General features: G+C 44.3%; 1 protein-coding gene across 2 annotated transcripts in view; it reads right to left on the bottom strand.

Moving 5' to 3' along the window:
- The window catches only part of KIRREL3 (kirre like nephrin family adhesion molecule 3), an 863,226-nt gene that overhangs the window by 4,650 nt on the left and 836,399 nt on the right, over nt 1–22,177 (bottom strand). For both annotated transcript variants that reach the window (XM_044281769.1, XM_044281770.1), the window contains 3 exons: nt 21,709–21,816; nt 21,072–21,181; nt 4,153–4,233 (listed from right to left, as the gene is read on the bottom strand). In XM_044281769.1, coding sequence (XP_044137704.1) covers nt 4,153–4,233; nt 21,072–21,181; nt 21,709–21,816 — 299 coding nt within the window. The remainder of the gene's footprint in view (nt 1–4,152; nt 4,234–21,071; nt 21,182–21,708; nt 21,817–22,177) is intronic.

The raw sequence follows: 22,177 nt of genomic DNA, 5'->3' as shown, positions 1-22,177 counted from the left end.
TTTTGGAGGAGATGACATTAATTATGCTTTAAACCATGTCTCTCATCTGTATGTAAATAACACCGACTGAGGGGGGAGCGGTAGGAAACTGTCACAGGGGTGATGAGGAGTAACCCGAACTTTTAATTCTGCAAAACTGAAAATGTGTCTGAGACAGATGGAGATAATGTAATATAATCTACAATATGTGTCGTGCCCGCTGACTTCTATTTATGGGGGGGAAGCTTAGCACATGATGATGAGGCTTTACAGGAAAGGGGGCATATATGGCTGAAAACCTGTCCTGACCTAATAATAATAATAAAATGTATTTATATAGCGCCACCATATTCCGCAGCGCTTTACAAACTCATAGGGTTCATGTACGAAACAAAACTAACTGACTAATATGCAACTGAAACACTCGCAAGAGCTTACAATCTATGAGGAATTGGGGGTGACACATAAGGTAGTTGATTGTGATAAGTAGAATGTGAGACATTATTGAACTGACAGGAGTGGTGCCGGCCGATCTGCTTCGGGTTTGGGACTATTAGAGGATCGATTTTAGGCCAGAGGAGTTGGTGGGGGGAGGTTTAGTCTGGGAAAAGTCATTTTAGGTAGCTTGATAAGCCTGCCTGAAAAGATGTGTTTTTAGGGCACGTTTGAAGGTGGAGAAGTTGTGAATTGACCTAGTGTTCCAGGGCAGAGTATTCCAGAGAGTAGGTGTAGCTCGAGAAAAGTCTTGAAGACGGGAGTGAGAGGTACGAGTAGGGTGGTAGATGGAGCGGAGAGCACGAGTAGGGTGGTAGATGGAGTGGAGAGCACGAGTAGGGTGGTAGATGGAGTGGAGAGCACGAGTAGGGTGGTAGATGGAGTGGAGAGCACGAGTAGGGTGGTAGATGGAGTGGAGAGCACGAGTAGGGTGGTAGATGGAGTGGAGAGCACAAGTAGGGTGGTAGATGGAGTGGAGAGCACGAGTAGGGTGGTAGATGGAGTGGAGAGCACGAGTAGGGTGGTAGATGGAGCGGAGAACACAAGTAGGGTGGTAGATGGAGTGGAGAGCACGAGTAGGGTAGTAGATGAACCTAGATGTTCTCACAGCCAGAGGCAGAATAGGTATTTCTGGAGCCCCATGCAAAGCTATGTTTAGGGAGGGGGGGGGGGCATGTTGCATTGGTAAGCCACTCCCTATAGCAATGCTAAGCTCCACCCCATAACACCATTAATATGGTGATCCCTTACGTTTCCCCCACACAGTATAATGCTGTCTTATGTATCCCTCACCCAGCATGACGCCCCCTATGTGCCCCTCAGACAATATGATGTCTCCTTTTGTACCTCCAACACAGTATGGTGCCCCCTCGTGTGTCTCTAACACAGTATGGTGCCCTAATGGGCACCCAGCACAATTTGGTGTCCCTTTTTAATGTCTCCAAAATGAACACTCACCTAGCCCATGTTCCCATGATGAACGGAACAGATCCCTCACTGCAGATCTGCTCTGGTCTGTCTGGCGGGTGCGATATAGTCACCTTATCGTGCCGGCTGGCGCCACGCCCCCAGGGTGTATGGAGGAGCAGGGAGATGACTGCTCCCTCCTTCAACACTATAATCAACTGTATTGATTTCCTGGGGAAGCGGATACAGCTGAAACATGGAGCCACTGCTGAGGAAACCTGGCTACCAGGGGGCAAAGAGGTCCCCCTGTGATCTCTGGGGCCCCATGCAATTGCATTCCACTTGCATCCAGTCTAGATAATGTTTTGTGAGCTCCGGAGCTTGCACCATTCCTCCATTGCCTTAAACTCTGAAGACAGCAGAGAGATTTGTGCTGATGTATTTAGCACACAGAGAATGATCTAGACTGGATACAACTGTAACAACCCCTCAGCTGGGAAAAGTAGTGGGACAGGATGGCTTTATACCATCTGGCTAGAAATAATGACAGCAATCCGAGATCTTGAAAATGGTGACAAATTGAAACTGAAATGACATCAATCAGCTGCAGAAGTGTTCGTTGTACAGTTATTCAGCTTTATAACTTATATAAACACCAGTCTATAATAATTCGGGCCTTCGGAGTTTTGCTCACGCCCCTTTAGCACCTTCTTTTCCTTACTGCATATTATTTGAGAGATGCTATTCCTCCGGTGACGAACCCCCTCCCTCATGGTGACCTCTTAGCTTTCTACACTATGTGTTATTACTGTTTCTGCTTGGAAGGATATAACCGGCAGGACCTTTGTCGTGATTTATCGGCGCAGTCTCTTAATTGGTTGGTAAAGTGTCGGGCCGGTGATCCGGAGCGGCTGGAATATAAGCACAGCACATGTTACTGTGTGAAGGTCGGCCAGAGGGCTGTGCTGTAAAATAGCCTACATCTTATGTCAAGTGGTTTGGAGGCAGAATACTGCGCCGTAATGTGTGGTCAAGGCTGGAAATATCATTAGGAAACAGATTGTTCTCCTGGTAACTCTGTGACGCGTCAATGGAGAGTCGCCACAATGGGAGGATGATAGGGGGGCTATTGTGCGGGTTAGCGAAGGCTACAGATATTACTGCATCAGAACACAGTCACCCTGCAGTCTAATCGGGTTCATTTATCATTCTGGAATACGCCTAAATTAAGCGTATTTCAGGCACAGAATGCAGCGCTAAAACTAGTTGCTCTGCGTTTTGCAACTAAGGACCAGTCACGCCAGATCTAAATAAGTAGGAAGGGAAAGGGGACGGTCCGGTAGGCCTATCTGATTTGCCATTCAGGCGTAGAAAAAAGTCTAAATGTAAGATAGCTCGGAAGCTGTATTAGGGCTCATGCACACGACCGTATGTATTTTGCGGTCTGCAAAACACGGATCCGCTAAAAATACAGATGATGTCTGGAACAGCTGGTCCCTAACAGAACAGTCCTTTCCTTTTCCGTTATGCGGACAATAATAGGACATGTTCTATTTTTTTGGGCTGAATGGACATGCGGACATACGGAAGCTGAATGCACACGAAGTAACTTCCATTTTTGTTTGCGGACCCATTGAAATTAATGGTTCCGCATACGGTCCGCAAAAAAAACGGAACAGACATGGAAAGCTGGCGCCTCTTCATCACTTCGGAGGATCCTCCACCAGCTATAGGACTTCATTAAGACTGGTGTCTAAAATGCCAGTGTTAATAAATGTGCCCCTAAGTGCACTCCATGTGCCAAGATCTACAGCTACTACACCCGGTTTTACTGCCATTTTACGCTGGGGTGACACTGTCTGTAGGACTGGTGAAAACAATTTTTTTGTTCCCTGTTATTAGCAATTTCCAATTCAGAGGAAACTTAAAGGGGTTTTCCAACTGTTTTAAACTGATGATCTCAGGATAGGTCATCAGTGTCTAAATGGTGGGGGTCTGACACTCAGCACCCCCACCGATCAGCTGTTTGAAGAGGTCGCTGCACTCTCGTAAGTGTTGCATCATCGGTCACATGCGCTAGTGTGATGGCTAACCTCTGGCGCTCCAGCTGTGGTAAAACTACGACTCCCAAGATGTACACTTGCTTAGCTGTTCTAAGAACTCTATAAAAATGAACGGAGCATGCTGGGAGTCGTGGTTTCACCACAGTTGGAGTCCTGCATGTTAGCCATCACTGGGCCTAGCGTCAGCTCAGTCCCATTCAAGTGAATGAGGCTGGGCGTGATACTAAGCATAGCTGCTATCCAGTTAGGGGCTGTGCTTGGTAAGCGCCGCAGCCTCTTCAAACAGCTGATAGGCGGGGGTGCAAGGAGTTGGACCGCCACCAATAACATACTATCTGCGGATAGGATAGGTCATCAATACTAAACTCTCAGTAAACCCCCTTAATTATGGCACAATGGAAAGTGCTGTCTGGGCTTCAGCCTCTGGATCTAAACCAGAATGCATCCAGTCAATGGGCGAGACTTATCAAAACTGGTGGAAAGAAAAATGGGCTCAGTTGTCCATAGCGACCAATCAGATTCCGCCTTTCATTTTTGAAAGGAGCGCTGAAATATGAAAGGTAAAATCTGATTGGTTGCTATGGGCAACTAAGCCAGTTATACTTTACACCAGTTTTGATAAATCTCCCTCAAAGACTTGAGGCAGAGATCTCTAGGATCACCCACAATGCTTTGCACAATACACAGAGCTCCCCCGTTCATGTCTTACCTTCTGAAATTCCTTTTCTTCTTCCTTTAAGACCTCAAGCTGCTTGAGAACGGAGTCCTGTTGGAAGTCTCCTCTGTCAATCTGTAGGAGAAGGATAAAGCAACTATTTAGACCGTGCTCCCTCCAGATCCTACCGGGCGGAAATAACCTCCACAGACGTGGCCGAGAGGTGGAATAGATTCTGGGCGTCAGTGGAGCGCCCTAGTGTCATCACATTATACAGGTGTACCCCAGTTTCCGGGCCCTACCTGCTTAGTTAGGCATCCTACTATTTTGGCATGCCCTTGTTGCCCTCTCTGGGGTGCAGTTACGGTATATCCTTTCTGTAGAGGTCTATGATGGGGCTGTTCTTTCTGGTGCAAAGGTGGCCACACCGACCACTAAAACCCTGCATGCACAGAAGTGCTGGGTACTGTATAGCTAAGGGTTAACTCCTCTGCCCCTCTAATGTCAGTAGAAATCAGATATGGTAATATACATTTTGTACTGGACACCACTGGGGCTGCGGAGGTTTTGCCGCATGGAAATGTTACTCATGATTGCTATTGATTCTCCAGTGCCATTCTCCTTGCTATGCCCCAGGGACTGAGCGGAGATTTAAGAGGGGGAGGGGAAGCACCCGCTGCAAGTGTCCTGTCCACAGATCGCAGAATATGAATCAGAGGAATTAATGGAAGGGCGGCGAGATTCAGGGCACATGTGCAGAGCCTGCGGCACGCTATTTCTTCCTGTTGTCGTGAACGGAGGGATATGTTTATGGAACCGGTCTCCGAATGTCTTCTATGAGACAGGTTTCATGCAAATATCAAATGCACTACATGCCATGGGGCAAATTTACAGATCCTGTAGATGGTGTCTAGACCTGCACCAGATCTATCACAGGGGCTCAGGCTGGATGATAAATGTGGTGCAGGGATAGACACCTTACTCTGACTCTATACCAACTATTGTATTGTGGGTCAGAGGCTATATTTCCCACAAACTCCTCCATAACACCATAAGGCCCCATGCACACGGCCGTGTTTCACAGCCGTGTGCGGGCCGTGGAACCGCGGCCTGGATCCCTCCTGAGAGCAGGAGCGCACGGCGTCACTGGTTGCTATGACGCCGTGCGCTCCCTGCTGCCGGCACAGTACAGTAATACACTGGTATGATCTATACCAGTGTATTACTGTACTGTGTCGGCAGCAGGGAGCGCACGGCGTCATAGCAACCAGTGACCAATGCCTGTAATAAAGTCTACAGATGTAGGAGACTGCAGGTAACATTTACCACATTACCTGTACTCAGAGAGTTATCACTGTGTTATCTGTAGTGTTAAATAGGACTGCAGGTGACATCTACTACATTATCTGTACTCAGAGAGTTATCACTGTGTTATGTTGTGTTACATAGGACTGCAGGTGACTTTTACTACATTATCTGTACTCAGAGAATTATCACTGTGTTATCTGTAGTGTTACATAGGACTGCAGGTGACATCTACTACATTATCTGTACTCAGAGAGTTATCACTGTGTTATCTGTTGTGTTACATAGGACTGCAGGTGACCTCTACTACATTATCTGTACTCAGAGAGTTATCATTGTGTTGTCTGTAGTGTTACATAGGACTGCAGGCATCATTTACCACATTACCTGTACTCAGAGAGTTATCATTGTGCTATCTGTGGTGTTACATAGGACTGCAGGTAACATCTACTACATTATCTGTACTCAGAGAGTTATCACTGTGTTATCTGTTGTGCTACATAGGACTGCAGGTAACATCTACTACATTATCTGTACTCAGAGAGTTATCACTGTGTTATCTGTTGTGCTACATAGGACTGCAGGTGACATCTACTACATTATCTGTACTCAGAGAGTTATCACGGTGTTATCTGTTGTGCTACATAGGACTGCAGGTGACATCTACTGCATTATCTGTACTCAGAGTTATGATTGTGTTGAGAAAAATGATGTTTTAATATATGCAAATAAACCTCTAGGAGCAACAGGGGCGTTGCCATTACACCGAGAGGCCCTGCTCACTCTGCAACTGCAGTGCTGTCTGTACTTGGACCAAACATGATGATGTCTTCACTGCCGGGTACAAATCTGATGACAGATGCCCTTTAAGGCTGCCCCCTATCTCTCCCAGCAGCAGCCTACGGTAACAATGTACTGCATAGACTTCACTAATTGGATCCTGGTATCTGGAAGCCTCTGACTCCAGTTATTAGGAGACCATCCCCGTGTCGATCACTTTATGTTGCAGCACGGAGCATTGCTCCCTGATGGATGTGACGTTGAGAACAGGCCGCTGTCACCTCTCGGCAATTAGGATAAACAATGTTTTGTTTTCTTCCTGATCTAGCGAACTGCGATTGTGTTTAATTAAAGTAACGGAGTGAATCTTAAAACGTAGAGCAGAATGTATCCCGCAATGGTTGCGGCACCTGCCCAGAGTCTGCAGTACCACGGGGGAGGGGATCCAATTATTAAAATCCAGTGTTTGTTTTTTTGTGAATTTATTAGTCAATTTCTAAGTAAAGAACAGAAGACGTGAAGCATGACCAAGCAACAGATAGTACAATGCTCACACAAGACAGCTGAACAGACGGATGTAGCAGAGCTGAGTTAGAGCATTAGGCACATATAACAGTGAGATAACTAAATGGTCACTCATGTTTCACACAACTTTGCATAAATCAAAAGTACAGTACAGACAAATATAAGATACGTTGTAATAGATCTCAACTATATGCCTTTTATTCCACTTATCAGCGCTCCCACTTTCCTAAACTAAGGCTACATTCACACGAACGTATGAATGAGTCTGGATATTTTCTGCAATTTTGCGTAACGGGTGCGGACCCATTCATTTCTATGGGGCTGCAAAAGATGCATATAACACACTGTGCTGTCCGCATCCGTTGCTTGTGCTGCGCCCCTGCAAAAAAAATAGAACATGTCCTATTCTTGTCCACAATTGCGGATAGGAACAGGCATTTTCTATGATAACTGCGACATGTGTGGTCCGCAAATTTCAGAACACACATGGGCCGGTATCCGTGTTTTGTGGATTTGCAAAACACAACGTCCGTGTGAATGTAGCCTAACCCTGGGTTCACACCTGAGCGTTCTGAAAGGAGCGCTCTGTATGCGCGATTGTACCGGCGTTTACAATCGCGCATACAGAGACAAGCGAAAGCCCATTGTTGCGCGTTCCCGAAAGTCTATGTATGGGACCGCACGACAAAACCCCCCAAGGAAGCTCAAGAACTTTTTTGAGCGTAGGGCGTTTTTTAGCGCGTTCAAACGCGCTGTAAAACGCTCAACTGTGAACCAGGGCCATAGGGAAGCATTGGTTTTCATGTGTTGAGCGTTTTACAGCGCGTTTGAACGCTCTGTAAAACGCTCAGGTGTGAACCCAGCGTAAGGGTCCTCTTACACAGGGAGTAAATGAGCATTGATGGATGATATACAAGTGCTATAGGTTGGGGCTACATGGCAACATGTGTTGTGCGACAGCAAGTCACAGAAAAGTCGCATGACAAGAAAATATGACTTATCCGCATTATTTTCCGTGATTTTTCTTTTATAAATGTAGCCATGCACATCCGCATATTCATTTATTACATCATGCAGGATGTTTTGTATCTTTTTCTGTGATTTTTTATTAGTTTTTAGCATACTCTTGAAGGAGTGACACCTTCAAGTGTGAATAGTCTTCTATTTTACCTTAGGAGTAGCTTTTCTAACATTCCCCCCCCCCCCCCACCTATTCCACAGGTAGGTAAAGCTATAACCAGTAGAAAGAGAGAGCGTATGAACCCTCTGCATAGAGCGCTACCTAGACCACATTTGGAAGACCTCCCCTACAAAAAGACACGGTGCAAAAACAGGCTACAAAAATGGTGGAAGGTCTGAAGAATAAAACATATCAAGTGAGACTTCATTAACTTATTCTGTATATCCTTGAAGAAAGAAGGGAAAGAGGGAACACGATCAAAACCTTAAGATATGTTAAAGGAATAAATAAGGTTCAAGAGGAAATTTTTTTATAAAAAAAAAATTAACACAAGAACAAGGGGCACAATCTAAATATAGATGGAGGAAGAGCTTGACCAATTTCAAAATATTTTTACACCGAAAGAGGAACAAAGTACCAGCAGATGTATTTGGGAAATCTACAGTAAGTGAATCTAAACATGCCTGGGATAAACATACGTCTATCCTAAGATAAGTAATAGTATAAGGACAGACTAGATGGACCATGGGGTCTTTTTCTGTCATCAATATTCTATGTTTCTAAAAACTTCAATCTTGGTTTCATCAGACAGTCTGAGAGTCTTTTATGTAATTTCATGTGTCTTTTACTGAGGAGAGGCTTCGTTCTGGCCACTCTGCCATAACTCCTAGCTGGGTGGAGTGCTGCAATGATGGTTGACCTTCTGGAAGTTTCTCCCACATAGGTTCTTTGTAGCTCAGCCAGCGTGACCATTCGGTTCTTGGTCACCTCTGTTACCAAGGCCCTTCTTGCCTGATTACTTAGGTGCTCTTAGGAACTTTCAGTGCAGCAAAAATGTGTGTACCCTTCTCCAGATCTGTGCCTTCCCACAATCCTGTCTCTAAGCTCTACAGGCAGTTTTTTCCTCCTCATGGCTTGGTTTTTGCTCTGATATTCATTGTCAGCTGTGAGACCTTAAAAAGACGGGGCTGTATCTTTCCAAATAATGCACATTCAGCTGAATTTACCACCCGACATCACACCACACACTATATAGGTAATAGAGGCTGTAGATAGCACAAACAAGTTTGTGGGGGAGAGTTTACACAGACTGTATCAGTATAGAGCGAAGGCCAAGCACCAATGGCGAACTCGTGGGGATATTGTGTATGATTTTACAGAAGAGAGGGTTGATCATACTCTCCTGTGCACAAAAGGGAGGAGATTCTTCATGGGCTAAAAGTTATCACACACTCTTCGGCACAAGAGAGAGCAGATCCTTCATGGACTGTAGGAGAAATTAGTCCAGGACTGGTACTTTGCTGATACATGAGAGCTTGAGAAGACAACATCATCCTGGACACACAGACCTAGCATGTATTACTTGGAGGGGCACAAGCACAAAAGTAAAGCCTGAAACTAGGAGCCGGTTCCAAATTTAATACATTTAATACCAGAAGGTCTGAAAATAAATGAAGGAATGAAGACTGCAGACTGAAACAGTGCAACTGTTTTTAGGGTAATTATTAACATATGCAAAAATATTTTTTTCCATGTCAAGTCCACAGCCTTTAAAGGTTTTGTCCGGGTTCACAATATTGATGGACAGGAGTTGGACCCTCACAATCTAATGTTGATGGTCTATTCTGACTTTCCCTTTAAGATGGAAAAAAAAAGAGATTTTTAAATATTAGTGGGGAAAGCCCTATGGTGTAACACTGGGTAAGGAAATGGGGGTGTTATGTAGAGACCCTCCCTAGTGGTCACAGTGCCATCGTGCAGCCCTCTAATCCCAGAGTGTTGTGCTGGCTCATTGGCTATGCAGGTCGTGCAGCTTCAGCGCCGACAATGTCAGGCTCCTCTGTTATCACAGATTGGAAAAGTGATTAAAACTATAGATAAGCTACAAATTCATCTGCAGTCTTTCTGGAACGAGCACTCATGCTGTGATGGCAATCTTGGCAGGAGAGGGACAGGTACCAGGATTACAGCACAGGGCTACAGCACAGGAGCGACAGTTCAGTCTCCTCTGTGCATTAATTTCTTGGTTCTTGAAACTTTTTGTTGAGGCAGAACTTTTTCATCAAGGCCAAATACAAAATGAGTGATGAGCTGGCAGCAGAGCCATAGTGCTGCGCCAAGAGCACATCACCTAGCAGTGCCCTCAGACATTACCCACGTAATTAGGAGACTTGCAGGCACAATACTATAGGATCATGGATACAACTGGAGGATGTGATGCATTATAGCGGGCGACCTCATAGTTGGGTGTATGAGAAGATCCTGGTAATAACAAGAGGACAAGGAGCCAATAACCTGCATAGAGTACAAACCGAATTCCAAAAAAGTTGGGACACTAAACTAATTGTGAATAAAAACTGAATGCAATGATGTGGAGATGGCAAATGTCAATATTTTATTTGTAATAGAACGTAGATGACAGATCAAACGTTTAATCCGAGTAAATGTATCATTTTAAAGGAAAAATACGTTGATTCAAATTTTCACGGTGTCAACAAATCGCCAAAAAGTTGGGACAAGTAGCAATAAGAGGCTGGGAAAAGTAAATTTGAGCATAACGAAGAGCTGGAAGACCAATTAACACTAATTAGGTCAATTGGCAACATGATTGGGTATAAAAAGAGCTTCTCAGAGTGGCAGTGTCTCTCAGAAGCCAAGATGGGTAGAGGATCATCAATTCCCACAATGTTGCGCAGAAAGATAGTGGAGCAATATCAGAAAGGTGTTACCCAGCGAAAAATTGCAAAGACTTTGCATCTATCATCATCAACTGTGCATAACATCATCCGAAGATTCAGAGAATCTGGAACAATCTCTGTGCGTAAGGGTCAAGGCCGTAAAACCATACTGGATGCCCGTGATCTCCGGGCCCTTAAACGACACTGCACCACAAACAGGAATGCTACTGTAAAGGAAATCACAGAATGGGCTCAGGAATACTTCCAGAAACCATTGTCAGTGAACACAATCCACCGTGCCATCCGCCGTTGCCAGCTGAAACTCTACAGTGCAAAGAAGAAGCCATTTCTAAGCAAGATCCACAAGCTCAGGCGTTTTCACTGGGCCAGGGATCATTTAAAATGGAGTGTGGCAAAATGGAAGACTGTTCTGTGGTCAGACGAGTCACGATTCGAAGTTCTTTTTGGAAATCTGGGACGCCATGTCATCCGGACCAAAGAGGACAAGGACAACCCAAGTTGTTATCAATGCTCAGTTCAGAAGCCTGCATCTCTGATGGTATGGGGTTGCATGAGTGCGTGTGGCATGGGCAGCTTGCATGTCTGGAAAGGCACCATCAATGCAGAAAAATATATTCAGGTTCTAGAACAACATATGCTCCCATCCAGACGTCATCTCTTTCAGGGAAGACCCTGCATTTTTCAACAAGATAATGCCAGACCACATTCTGCATCAATCACAACATCATGGCTGCGTAGGAGAAGGATCCGGGTACTGAAATGGCCAGTCTGCAGTCCAGATCTTTCACCTATAGAGAACATTTGGCGCATCATAAAGAGGAAGGTGCAACAAAGAAGGCCCAAGACGATTGAACAGTTAGAGGCCTGTATTAGACAAGAATGGGAGAGCATTCCTATTTCTAAACTTGAGAAACTGGTCTCCTCGGTCCCCAGACGTCTGTTGAGTGTTGTAAGAAGAAGGGGAGATGCCACACAGTGGTGAAAATGGCCTTGTCCCAACTTTTTGGGGATTTGTTGACACCATGAAATTCTGATTCAACATATTTTTCCCTTAAAATGGTACATTTTCTCAGTTTAAACTTTTGTTCCGTGATTTATGTTCTATTCTGAATAAAATATTAGAAGTTGGCACCTCCACATCATTGCATTCAGTTATTATTCACGATTTGTATAGTGTCCCAACTTTTTTGGAATCCGGTTTGTACATTCACAATGTTACTCCACAGACTTCCCTGCCAGGTGTAAATTGTATGCATTATTACTCCACGGCTTTATATATAGCAGCACAGGCTAAAGGGTGGAGGCTACTGGGCAAAATGCATCACATTCTGTAACATTGGTCGTCCATGACAGACAGCATCTCCCTGCTGCCGGTGGATACGGCTGCTAGAACGTTTACCTGACCCACGGCTCTAAAATCCTGGCGGGCCTGGCAGTGTCTCTTTGTTCTTTCCGGTGGGCACAATCGCCATAGTAGCGCGGCTCCAACCACTCCACATTGTGCTGTGGCCTTCTTCTTGCCTGCAGTGCCTCTGTCTGCCTATAGGGTATGCACTCCTTACGGCGCTTAAAGTGTCAGTGCATACACAACCTAATCTGCCAGCCTATAGCTAGCCATTCCCTTTGGTGCCACGCCCTAGTGTGTCTTGGCCCGCCTGGGTCAGCGGAGACCAGATCCCTGTACAGGGGTGAAAGGGTGAAGACCAGGAGGGCCACTTAGATAATACTAAACTAAAATGTTCAATACCGATTAGATACTCACGTAGAAAATTCCTGCTATATATCATAGGAGTCACAGAAAGCTAGGAATTAAAACTTAACTTTTAATCACCACATTAATATTAAATCACTTCATATACCTCTAAAGTGTAACAAACATTGATCATGATGGACCAGAAGAACACAGACATATGCAAATGTATGCAGAGGGGAGGGTGGGTAATGTGCGCTAGGGAGAAAAAATCCCAAATATGTCCCTAACTAATGCCTCAACCCACAGGAACACCCTGATGGTGGGTGGCCTGTGGTCCCGTGCCTTCCCTATCTCACCCTTGCAATGCCCTAAATATTCCCGATGCATTTCCCCAGTAACTGGTTCATCAGGGGAAAAATGGGGCAAAAAGTGAAAAGTACTAAACAAATTGGTCCAGAAAAAGCTAAACAGTAACAAACTAATAATCAAACCATCAAAAGCTAACGATAGAGTTAAATCTGGTTGTTAATACATTAAATATCCGAAGCATCCATTTGTACACACATCAATCCATACACGTGATCAGGCCTAAAACTCAAGAAACATGGATTGTAACAGTTCCCAATCTGATAGAAAATTGTGTAATAACCCAGTAGACCGTGTTAGGCAGTTAGTACGCATCCGTGAGACAATCAATTGATAGTTTCAGACATCAATACTCAAAACTATACACTTAAAATTCATAGCTGGCCAAGACACATAGAGAAACCCTCAGGTATAGATGTATACAATGCCAAACTACCTGAGGTATAGTCAAGAAAGCCTCAATCAATTAAGCCCATTACATAATTAAGCTGGGTACAGCTTGGCTCAGGACAAATAAAGAGATGTAACCTGAGAGCCCGGTATATATCTCAGCTCAATATATATATATATAGATGAAGCCCGATACATATCTAAGCTCGGTACATGTATTTAATTGCTGGCCTTAAATATATGGAGTATCCCTATAGAGCTCAACAACATTGCCGAAGGTCTATTTAAGAGGCCACAATAGGTAAAGTCTAATCCAAGAAAACTGCTGGTCACAAGGACCTCTCACGTGTACAGTGGATGTCCAGCTGCCATGGCGATAGCGACGTGGTCAACCTCTAAATGGATGTCCAACCGGGCTTAATTACTTGAGGCTTTCTTGACTATACCTCAGATAGTTTGGCATTGTATACATCTATACCTGAGGGTTTCAATTTTATGTGTATAGTTTTGAGTATTGATGTCTGAAACTATCAATTGATTGTCTCACGGATGCGTACTAACTGCCTAACATGGTCTTCTATCAGATTGGGAACTGTTACAATCCATGTTTCTTGAGTTTTAGGGCTGATCACATGTTTTGATTGATGTGTGTGCAAATGGATGCTTCAGATATTTAATGTATTAACAACCAGATTTAACTCGTTAGCTTTTGATGGTTTGATTATCAGTTTGTTACTGTGTAGTTTTTTCTGGACCAATTTGTTTAGTACTTTTTACTTTTTGCCCCATTTTTTCCCCTGATGGAACCAGTTACTGGGGAAACGCGTCGGGAATATTTAGGGCTTTGCAAAGGTGAGATAGGGCAGGCACGGGACCACAGGCCACCCACCATCAGGGTGTTCCTGTGGGTTGAGGCATTAGTTAGGGACATATTAGGGATCCCACCCTCCCCTCTACATACATTTGCATATGTCTGTGTTCTTCTGGTCCATCATTATCAATGTTTGTTACACTTTAGAGGTATATGAAGTGATTTAATATTAATGTGGTGATTAAAAGTTACATTTTAATTCCTAGCTTTCTGTGACTCCACTTAGATAATACCCTTAGGAGTTGCCCTAACCCAAATCTGTTCAGTGACACAGTGGGTCCACATCCACTGCATTACACATTTATAATAAGGCCACTTGGGGTGAATGTGAAAACGAATTTGTTACAAAATCAAGTGTTACTATGCATTACAAAGGGCAAAATCCGCAGCATGAATTGACATGCTGTAGATTTTAAATCCACACCGCTGGTTAATATCCACCACAGATTTTTTTTCTGCAGCTTTTGGATTTTGTTAAATCTGATCCACTTTGCTGATAATGTAATATGCTAGTGTGGATAATCTGGAGTGTCTGCCATGTGTGAACATACCCATTATCTTTATAATCTATTTTACTGTAGTGCAAAACACCAATGGCTATGGAAGTCACAGGATGCTGCACTGAAGACATATTGGGACCCATTGTAGAAGCCTCAGGGACTGTTCACACAGTGGATTTTTCTCTGCAAAATCCGTCATGTATCCCATTGTTTCTGCCACGGTTTTTCACTTTCAGTCTGCACTAAAATTCATGCGGCAAAATCTGCCATATGAACGGGTCCTTACATAGATAAAACTTAATCAATGTATAAATGGAAGGTTCTGCAACTTTTCTGCTTCCTGTAAGAACATTCTCATTTACATTTAGGGGGCATTTACACGACCGTATGTATTTTGTGATCCGTAAAATGTGGATCCGCAAAAATACGGATGGTGTCTGTATTGCATCCTTTTTTTTTGCAGACACTTTGTAACAATGCCCATCCTTGTCCGCAAACCAGACAAGAATAGGACATGTTCTATCTTTTTTGCAAGGCTACGGAATGGACAATTTTTTTTGTGAACCCATTGAAATGAATGGGTCTGCATCCTATCTGCAAAAAATGTGGATCGGATGCGGATCAAAAATACAGTCGTGTGAATGGGGCCTTAGAGACAGAAAACCTGAACAGAATGCAGCACACCTCTCTGTTAGGTCTCATTCACACATCAGTGAATCATAAAACGTGTGCTGTCCGTGTTCTTTACAGAAGGCATGTCTTCCCATTGATTTGCTTGTTCACACATCAGTGGTTTTCCACTGACCGTAGGTCTGTGATGTAGAATAAACACACTCATTGAAGTGTATGGATCTGTGAAAAACCACATGGATGGCAATCATGTTCTGTGATCTGGTATCCAGTTGTATCCACTTCTCAGCACTATGCGGGTAACACAATAGCAAACTAATATTTTAAAAATGGTGAAGAACTAATTCCAAAATCTATTATAAGCGTGTGGAACTGTTGACCATACAATGCCTAGGACACATTCACAAAAGGCTATGGACATCTTTGGGGAACTTTTTTAATCATTGCAATCTACTCATTTAGAGATAATTTTTTTTTTGGTTTCATTTTTATTAAAAATGTTCAACTGTTTGTCCTCTACAGCCTTCAGGTTTCACAGTTCTGTAGACTGTTCAGTCTGCTTTTCACTAAAGCCAGTCAAAAAGCTGCTTGTACTTTCCTAATTTTTTGGTAGCTAAATTCTTATCAGATGGTCAGGAGTTCAGAGATAAGGGTGGATCGAGTCATCAGAGCAGCTCCCTGACGGATTCAGTTTGAATCAGAAAGCAACAGTCTGCAGATGCACTGAAAGGGAAAGCTGTAGAGGAAAAACTGCTGAACATTTTTGAAAAAGACTAATTGAAAAAAATGCTTTAGCCCAAAAAAGTAGAATGCAATTATAAAAAACACTTGTATTCAGTGCAGACAACCATCTGAGAGTTAGGCTTCTTGCACACGACCGTATGTATTTTGCGGTCCGCAAAGAACAGATCCGCAAAAAATACGGATGACGTCCGTGTGCATTCCGTATTTTGCGGAACTGAACAGCTGGCCCCTAATAGAACAATACTATCCTTGTCCGTTATGCAGACAATAATAGGACAAGTTCTATCTTTTAACAGAATGGAAATACGGAAACGGAATGCACACGGAATACCTTCTGTTTTTTTTGAGAACCCATTGAATGGTTCTGCATACGGTCCGCAAAAAAAACGGAACGGACACAGAAAGAAAATACGTTTGTGTGCAAGAGGCCTTAAACAGACTGGACTCTACACCAATTAGGCCCCTTGCAGACAAGCGTGTCCGGATTAGGTCCGGATCCATTGTGTCTGCGATTAGGGAAAATCCGATGTTCAGTTTTTATCGCGCGGGTGCAATGCGTTTTTCACGCGCGTGATAAAAACTGACTGTGGTACCCAGACCCGAACCCAGACTTCTTCACTGAAGTTCGGGTTAGGTGTTCTGTATATTTTATAGCTTTCTTAATACAGAATGCCTACTAAAATGTGCCTTGAGGGGTTAAAAAAAAAAGTCAATTCATCTCATCCTGTTGTTCGCGCAGCCGGCATCGCCTTCTTTCTTCTTCTTTCAGGACCTGCCAAAGGACCTTTGATGATGTAATCGCGCTCACCACGTGGTGACGTCAGTGCAGGTCCTACTGAATGAAGAAAGAAATCTTCCTGCTGCCGCTACCATAGAAAATGCCTATTCTTGTCCGCAATTCCGGACAAGAATAGGACATGCTTTTTTGCGGGGCCGTGGAATCGAACTACGGATGCGGACAGCACACAGTGTATTGTCCGCATCTTTTGCGACCCCATTGAAATAAATGGGTCTGCACCTGTTCTGCAAAATTGCAGAACGGATGCAGACTCATTCATATACAGTTGCAAGAAAAAGTATGTGAACCCTTTGGAATGATATGGATTTCTGCACAAATTGGTCATAAAATGTGATCTGATCTTCATCTAAGTCACAACAATAGACAATCACAGTCTGCTTAAACTAATACACACAAAGAATTACATGTTACCATGTTTTTATTGAACACACCATGTAAACATTCACAGTGCAGGTGGAAAAAGTATGTGAACCCTTTGGAATGATATGGATTTCTGCACAAATTGGTCATAAAATGTGATCTGATCTAAATCTAAGTCACAACAATAGACAATCAGTCTGCTTAAACTAATAACACACAAAGAATTAAATGTTACCATGTTTTTATTGACCACACCATGTAAACATTCATAGTGTAGGTGGAAAAAGTATGTGAACCCCTAGACTAATGACGTCTCCAAGAGTTAATTGGAGTGAGGTGTCAGCCAACTGGAGTCCAATCACTGAGATGAGATTGGAGGTGTTGGTTGCAGCTTCCCTGCCCTATAAAAAACACACACCAGTTCTGGGTTTGCGTTTCACAAGAAGCATTGCCTGATGTGAATGATGCCTCGCACAAAAGAGCTCTCAGAAGACCTACGATTAAGAATTGTTGACTTGCATAAAGCTGGAGAGGGTTATAAAAGTATCTCCAAAAGACTTGCTGTTCATCAGTCCACGGTAAGACAAATTGTCTATAAATGGAGAAAGTTCAGCACTGCTGCTACTCTCCCTAGGAGTGGCCGTCCTGTAAAGATGACTGCAAGAGCAGAGCGTAGACTGCTCAATGAGGTGAACAAGAATCCTAGTGTCAGCTAAAGACTTACAAAAGTCTCTGGCAAATGCTAACATCCCTGTTAGCAAATCTACGATACGTAAAACACTAAACAAGAATGGATTTCTGTCACGACCCCTGGTCATGGTCGTGACTCCTTGGGAGCCGCATGCAGTTATCCGCGGTCTGGTGTTGTCGCAACCGCAGCTAGGGGCACTTAGTGGTTTGCCTCAGGTGCGGTTGCCGCGAATAACAGGCATGCGTGCGGTTGCCCTTGGCAACGTGTTTTGGTGTGCACGTCCTTCGTCTGTGTTTGTGTGCACTTCCTTGTCTGTTTGTTGTGCACGAGGTTGTATGCACTTGGACACCTCCCTTCACCTGCGGTTGTCCGCGGCAACGTCTGGTGTTGTGCATGTGGTGGCAGGGTCTCTGCCTGCTGGTTGTTCTGCAGGACACGGTGGCCACGCATGCCGTTGCCAGCGGTGACAGGTGAGTGAGTGTGTGTGCTATTCCCCTTTAAGTTGGTGTTTTCCCTTCTGTGGTGTAGGAAGGGTTAACTCCCTTCCCAGTGTGTGTGTTGTCACTGGGTGTGGTTGACTGGTGGGTGTGGCCTTTTGGCCTATATAGCCGGAGTCTCTTGCAGGCTTCAGTAGGTTGCTCTCAGCCATGCTGGCTGGAGCAGCCTCCTGTCTCCTCAATCTGCCTGGTGAGGACCATCCTTCTGGTCATAAAACCTTGTTAGTAAAACCTTTGTTACCTTGTCTGATGTTGTTTATGTGTATGTGGTTGCTGGTTTGTTGCACCTTATGGTTTCCTGGTTTCCCATGTAATGTCTGGTGTGTGCTGTGTCCTTTATGTTGCTGTGGACATCAGCACTTGTTCATGGGTTCCAGGTTTGTGTGTCTGTGGCAGGTAAGTGCAGGACTAGTCTCACTTACCTGTCATTTCCATATGTCTGTTGATGTTCTCCCTGTGTTGCTTGGCCGTTGAGACCCCGGCTCCTCCGTGCCTAGGAGGAGTAGGGCGTCTGACTCTGTCCCCTAGTACAGGGCCGACTTGAGGGCTCGTAGGGACTGTAGGGTTCCGGCGTATGAGTCCTCCTACCATCAAGGTCGGCTCATACTGATAGGAGACAGGGTCAGCGTTAGGGACGCAATAGGAGGTGACCTGCTCCCTAACTCTGTGGTCCCGGCCAAGGGGTAACCCCACCATCTCCTGGCACCGCACGGCTGGGGGTTTCCCCCACCGCCAGCCGTGACAGTTTCATGGGAGGATACCACAGAGGAAGCCACTGCTGTCCAAAAAAAACATTGATGCACGTTTACAGTTTGCACAAGAGCACCTGGATGCTCCACAGCAGTACTGGCAAAATATTCTGTGGACAGATGAAACCAAAGTTGAGTTGTTTGGAAGAAACACACAACACTATGTGTGGAGAAAAAGAGGCACAGCACACCAACATCAAAACCTCATCCCAACTGTGAAGTATGGTGGTGGGAGCATCATGGTTTGGGGCTGCTTTGCTGCGTCAGGGCCTGGACGGATTGCTATCATCAAAGGAAAAATGAATTCCCAAGTTTTTCAAGACATTTTGCAGAAGAACTTAAGGCCATCTGTCCACCAGCTGAAGCTCAACAGAAGATGGGTGTTGCAACAGGACAACGACCCAAAGCATAGAAGTAAATCAACAACAGAATGGCTTAAACAGAAGAAAATACACCTTCTGGAGTGGCCCAGTCAGAGTCCTGACCTCAACCCGATTGAGATGCTGAGGCATGACCTCAAGAAAGCGATTCACACCAGACATCCCAAGAATATTTCTGAACTAAAACAGTTCTGTAAAGAGGAATGGTCAAGAATTACTCCTGACCGTTGTGCACGTCTGATCTGCAACTACAGGAAACGTTTGGTTGAAGTTATTGCTGCCAAAGGAGGTTCAACCAGTTATTAAATCCAAGGGTTCACATACTTTTTCCATCTGCACTGTGAATGTTTACATGGTGTGTTCCATAAAAACATGGTAACATTTAATTATTTGTGTGTTATTAGTTTAAGCAGACTGTGATTGTCTATTGTTGTGACTTAGAAGAAGATCAGATCACATTTTATGACAAATTTGTGCAAAAATCCATATCATTCCAAAGGGTTCACATACTTTTTCTTGCAACTGTAGTCATGTGAATGTAGCCTAAGAGAGAGATTTGTGCTACTGCTGTGTTTGAGCGCAGCAAGTGGAGGTGGTGACATACGGTAGGACCCCACCACTTCCTCTTATAAAAAATTAATTTTTTTCTCTTAATTTTGTTTGTGTTGCTTTTCTCCTCCTCAGCACATTTCATATATGCTCCTGGCGATTTGTTTAGTTAATTATGCAGCAGTCCATTAAGTATTGCGCACTATATTATTAGTTAATTATCTCCACAACGCTCGGCGTTACACGGGGGCTGCCGCTCCCCGAGGACAGATCCTGCGCTCTTAGATTATACAACGTCTCTGCCGGGTGATTGCCATTGATTATGGGGCAGCAGGATTACGCATGAGGCTTTAGGTTTTCAGCCTCTCTTAAATTTCATCCCTCTCAACCGTACAGCGTGCAATGCATTTCGCGCGAGGAAACGCTTTGTCAGAACCGATGGTACGCTTAAATCACATTTATGCATCAGGAGGAGGATAAATCTGCCCAAGTTAAAGAGCTTCTCAGAGACGCTTTTTTCGAAGTCAGATTTATGAAACGCAAGGTGTAATTAATGCGCCGTAAAAAAGTAGTCAATCAGGCTGCGTGTACACATAGGACATCCCGAGTACGCTGTGCCCGGCGCCTGCATTCACATCTGTATCGCTGGAATGGTGCTGATTGCGATGATTCTTATCCTGTTATACCGCAATCTGTCATATCCTGTTATAGAACCTGGGTGATAAATATTCGCGCCGTGATATAATGGAAAGCGATGAACAAGAGCAAGAAGACTGTAATTTCCTGCATTTCTCCCTGTAAAAGGACCTCGTTTATCAGCCCCTGCCATACACTGACACCTCCTCCAACTTAAAGGGGTATTCCGGTTACATTAAGTCATCCACAGGATAGGAGATAACTATTAGATCAATGGTGGGACCCCCACTGATCACAAGAATGGGGGCCCCGTTCCCCCCTGAAATGAATGGAGTGGTCGTGAGGCATGCGCCCTTCATTTCTATGGGAGTTCTGGAGATAGACAGCCATTTCAGGGGCTGCAGGGAGTACGAGGCCCTAGTTCTTGTGATCGGTGGGGGTCCCATCATTAGGACCCCCGCCGATCTAATAGTTATCCCCTATGCTGTGGATAGGGGGTAATTTAATGTAACCAGAGCAACTCCAGTCAAGTATGGAAACTCCTACAAGTTCAATTCCATATTGTGAACTATAGGGGGCAGCATCCCGCTGTATAATACATCACACTGATACATTGTTTTCCATCTCACCATCAGTTGTTTGATGCTGGAATGTTCTTCTGTCTCCCTCGCATTCGTCGGCTCCTTGTGTACAATCTCCACACGGATGTCATTTTTGGCAGACACGACGCCCTTCAGATCTAGAGAATACACACATTCATTAGAGGCTGAAAGGGACAAATACGGTTCAAATAAAAAACGGGTTCTCTGACATGGTAATGGGCGGTATACTCCATACAAGAAGCATTACAGCATGTTCTGACCATTTTCAGGGACATTCTCCTTTACATCTACAGGCTGAAATCTAGCACAGTGGCAATACTTCTCAGAGCTGAGGGTTTGTCACAACTGTCTACACAATCTCCTCCGAGTTGATAATCCTGGTCCTCAGCCCCATAGACTGCAGCAACCTAAACACCATTGTCTAGACTGGACATACCGTAACTGTAACAAAGCAGAGAATTTGGACTGTATGGATTTTCAGCCAACTAGAATGTTCCCATTCACTGACAGCTAGCAGTGATCTTGATAATGGTGTGGAACTGAAATATTACAGAACTCTTTATTATAAGATGATGACTTGCTAATTACATAAAAACTTTAAGACCTCAATAAGGTCAACGATCAACTTATTACATGAACTTTCTGAATGACAGAACACACTCACTTCTCTGGTTCCGAGCGCAGCAAAATGCTACAATCGTAGCCATGAGGACCAGGAACGCCACTCCAGCACCGACCGCAACGCCAATGATGACGGTGACCGGGACAGATTCTGCAGGAGAGGAGGAGAGGATGAGCTGACACACTGATCTGGAGGCTCCGTCACATTGATTCCGGCAGTACATGAGATATTCCTGGGAATTTCCACCCAGTGCATACCATTATCCATATATTAGATCAGTAAAGGAGAGCAGCAGCCACAGCCCTGTGCTTTATTAAAGGGATTGACTACTTTGTGGCTACTTGTGACCAATGTGTATGTAAGAAGTCTATATGGCACTTGCTGATATAGACTATGTTAATATTATGTGCCACTTGCTATATTTCATAACGTATGCCCCCTTGTTAGGAAAATCTGTCCGCATAGAGGTCATGTCCATAAAATGGCCGCTGATGGAGGATCATGTGACCAC

The sequence above is a fragment of the Bufo gargarizans genome, chromosome 2 (genome assembly GCF_014858855.1).
Source record: "Bufo gargarizans isolate SCDJY-AF-19 chromosome 2, ASM1485885v1, whole genome shotgun sequence".
Classification (NCBI taxonomy): domain Eukaryota; kingdom Metazoa; phylum Chordata; class Amphibia; order Anura; family Bufonidae; genus Bufo; species Bufo gargarizans.
The sequence above is the reverse complement of the archived record's forward strand: the minus strand, read 5'-3'. Positions and strand labels throughout refer to the sequence as shown.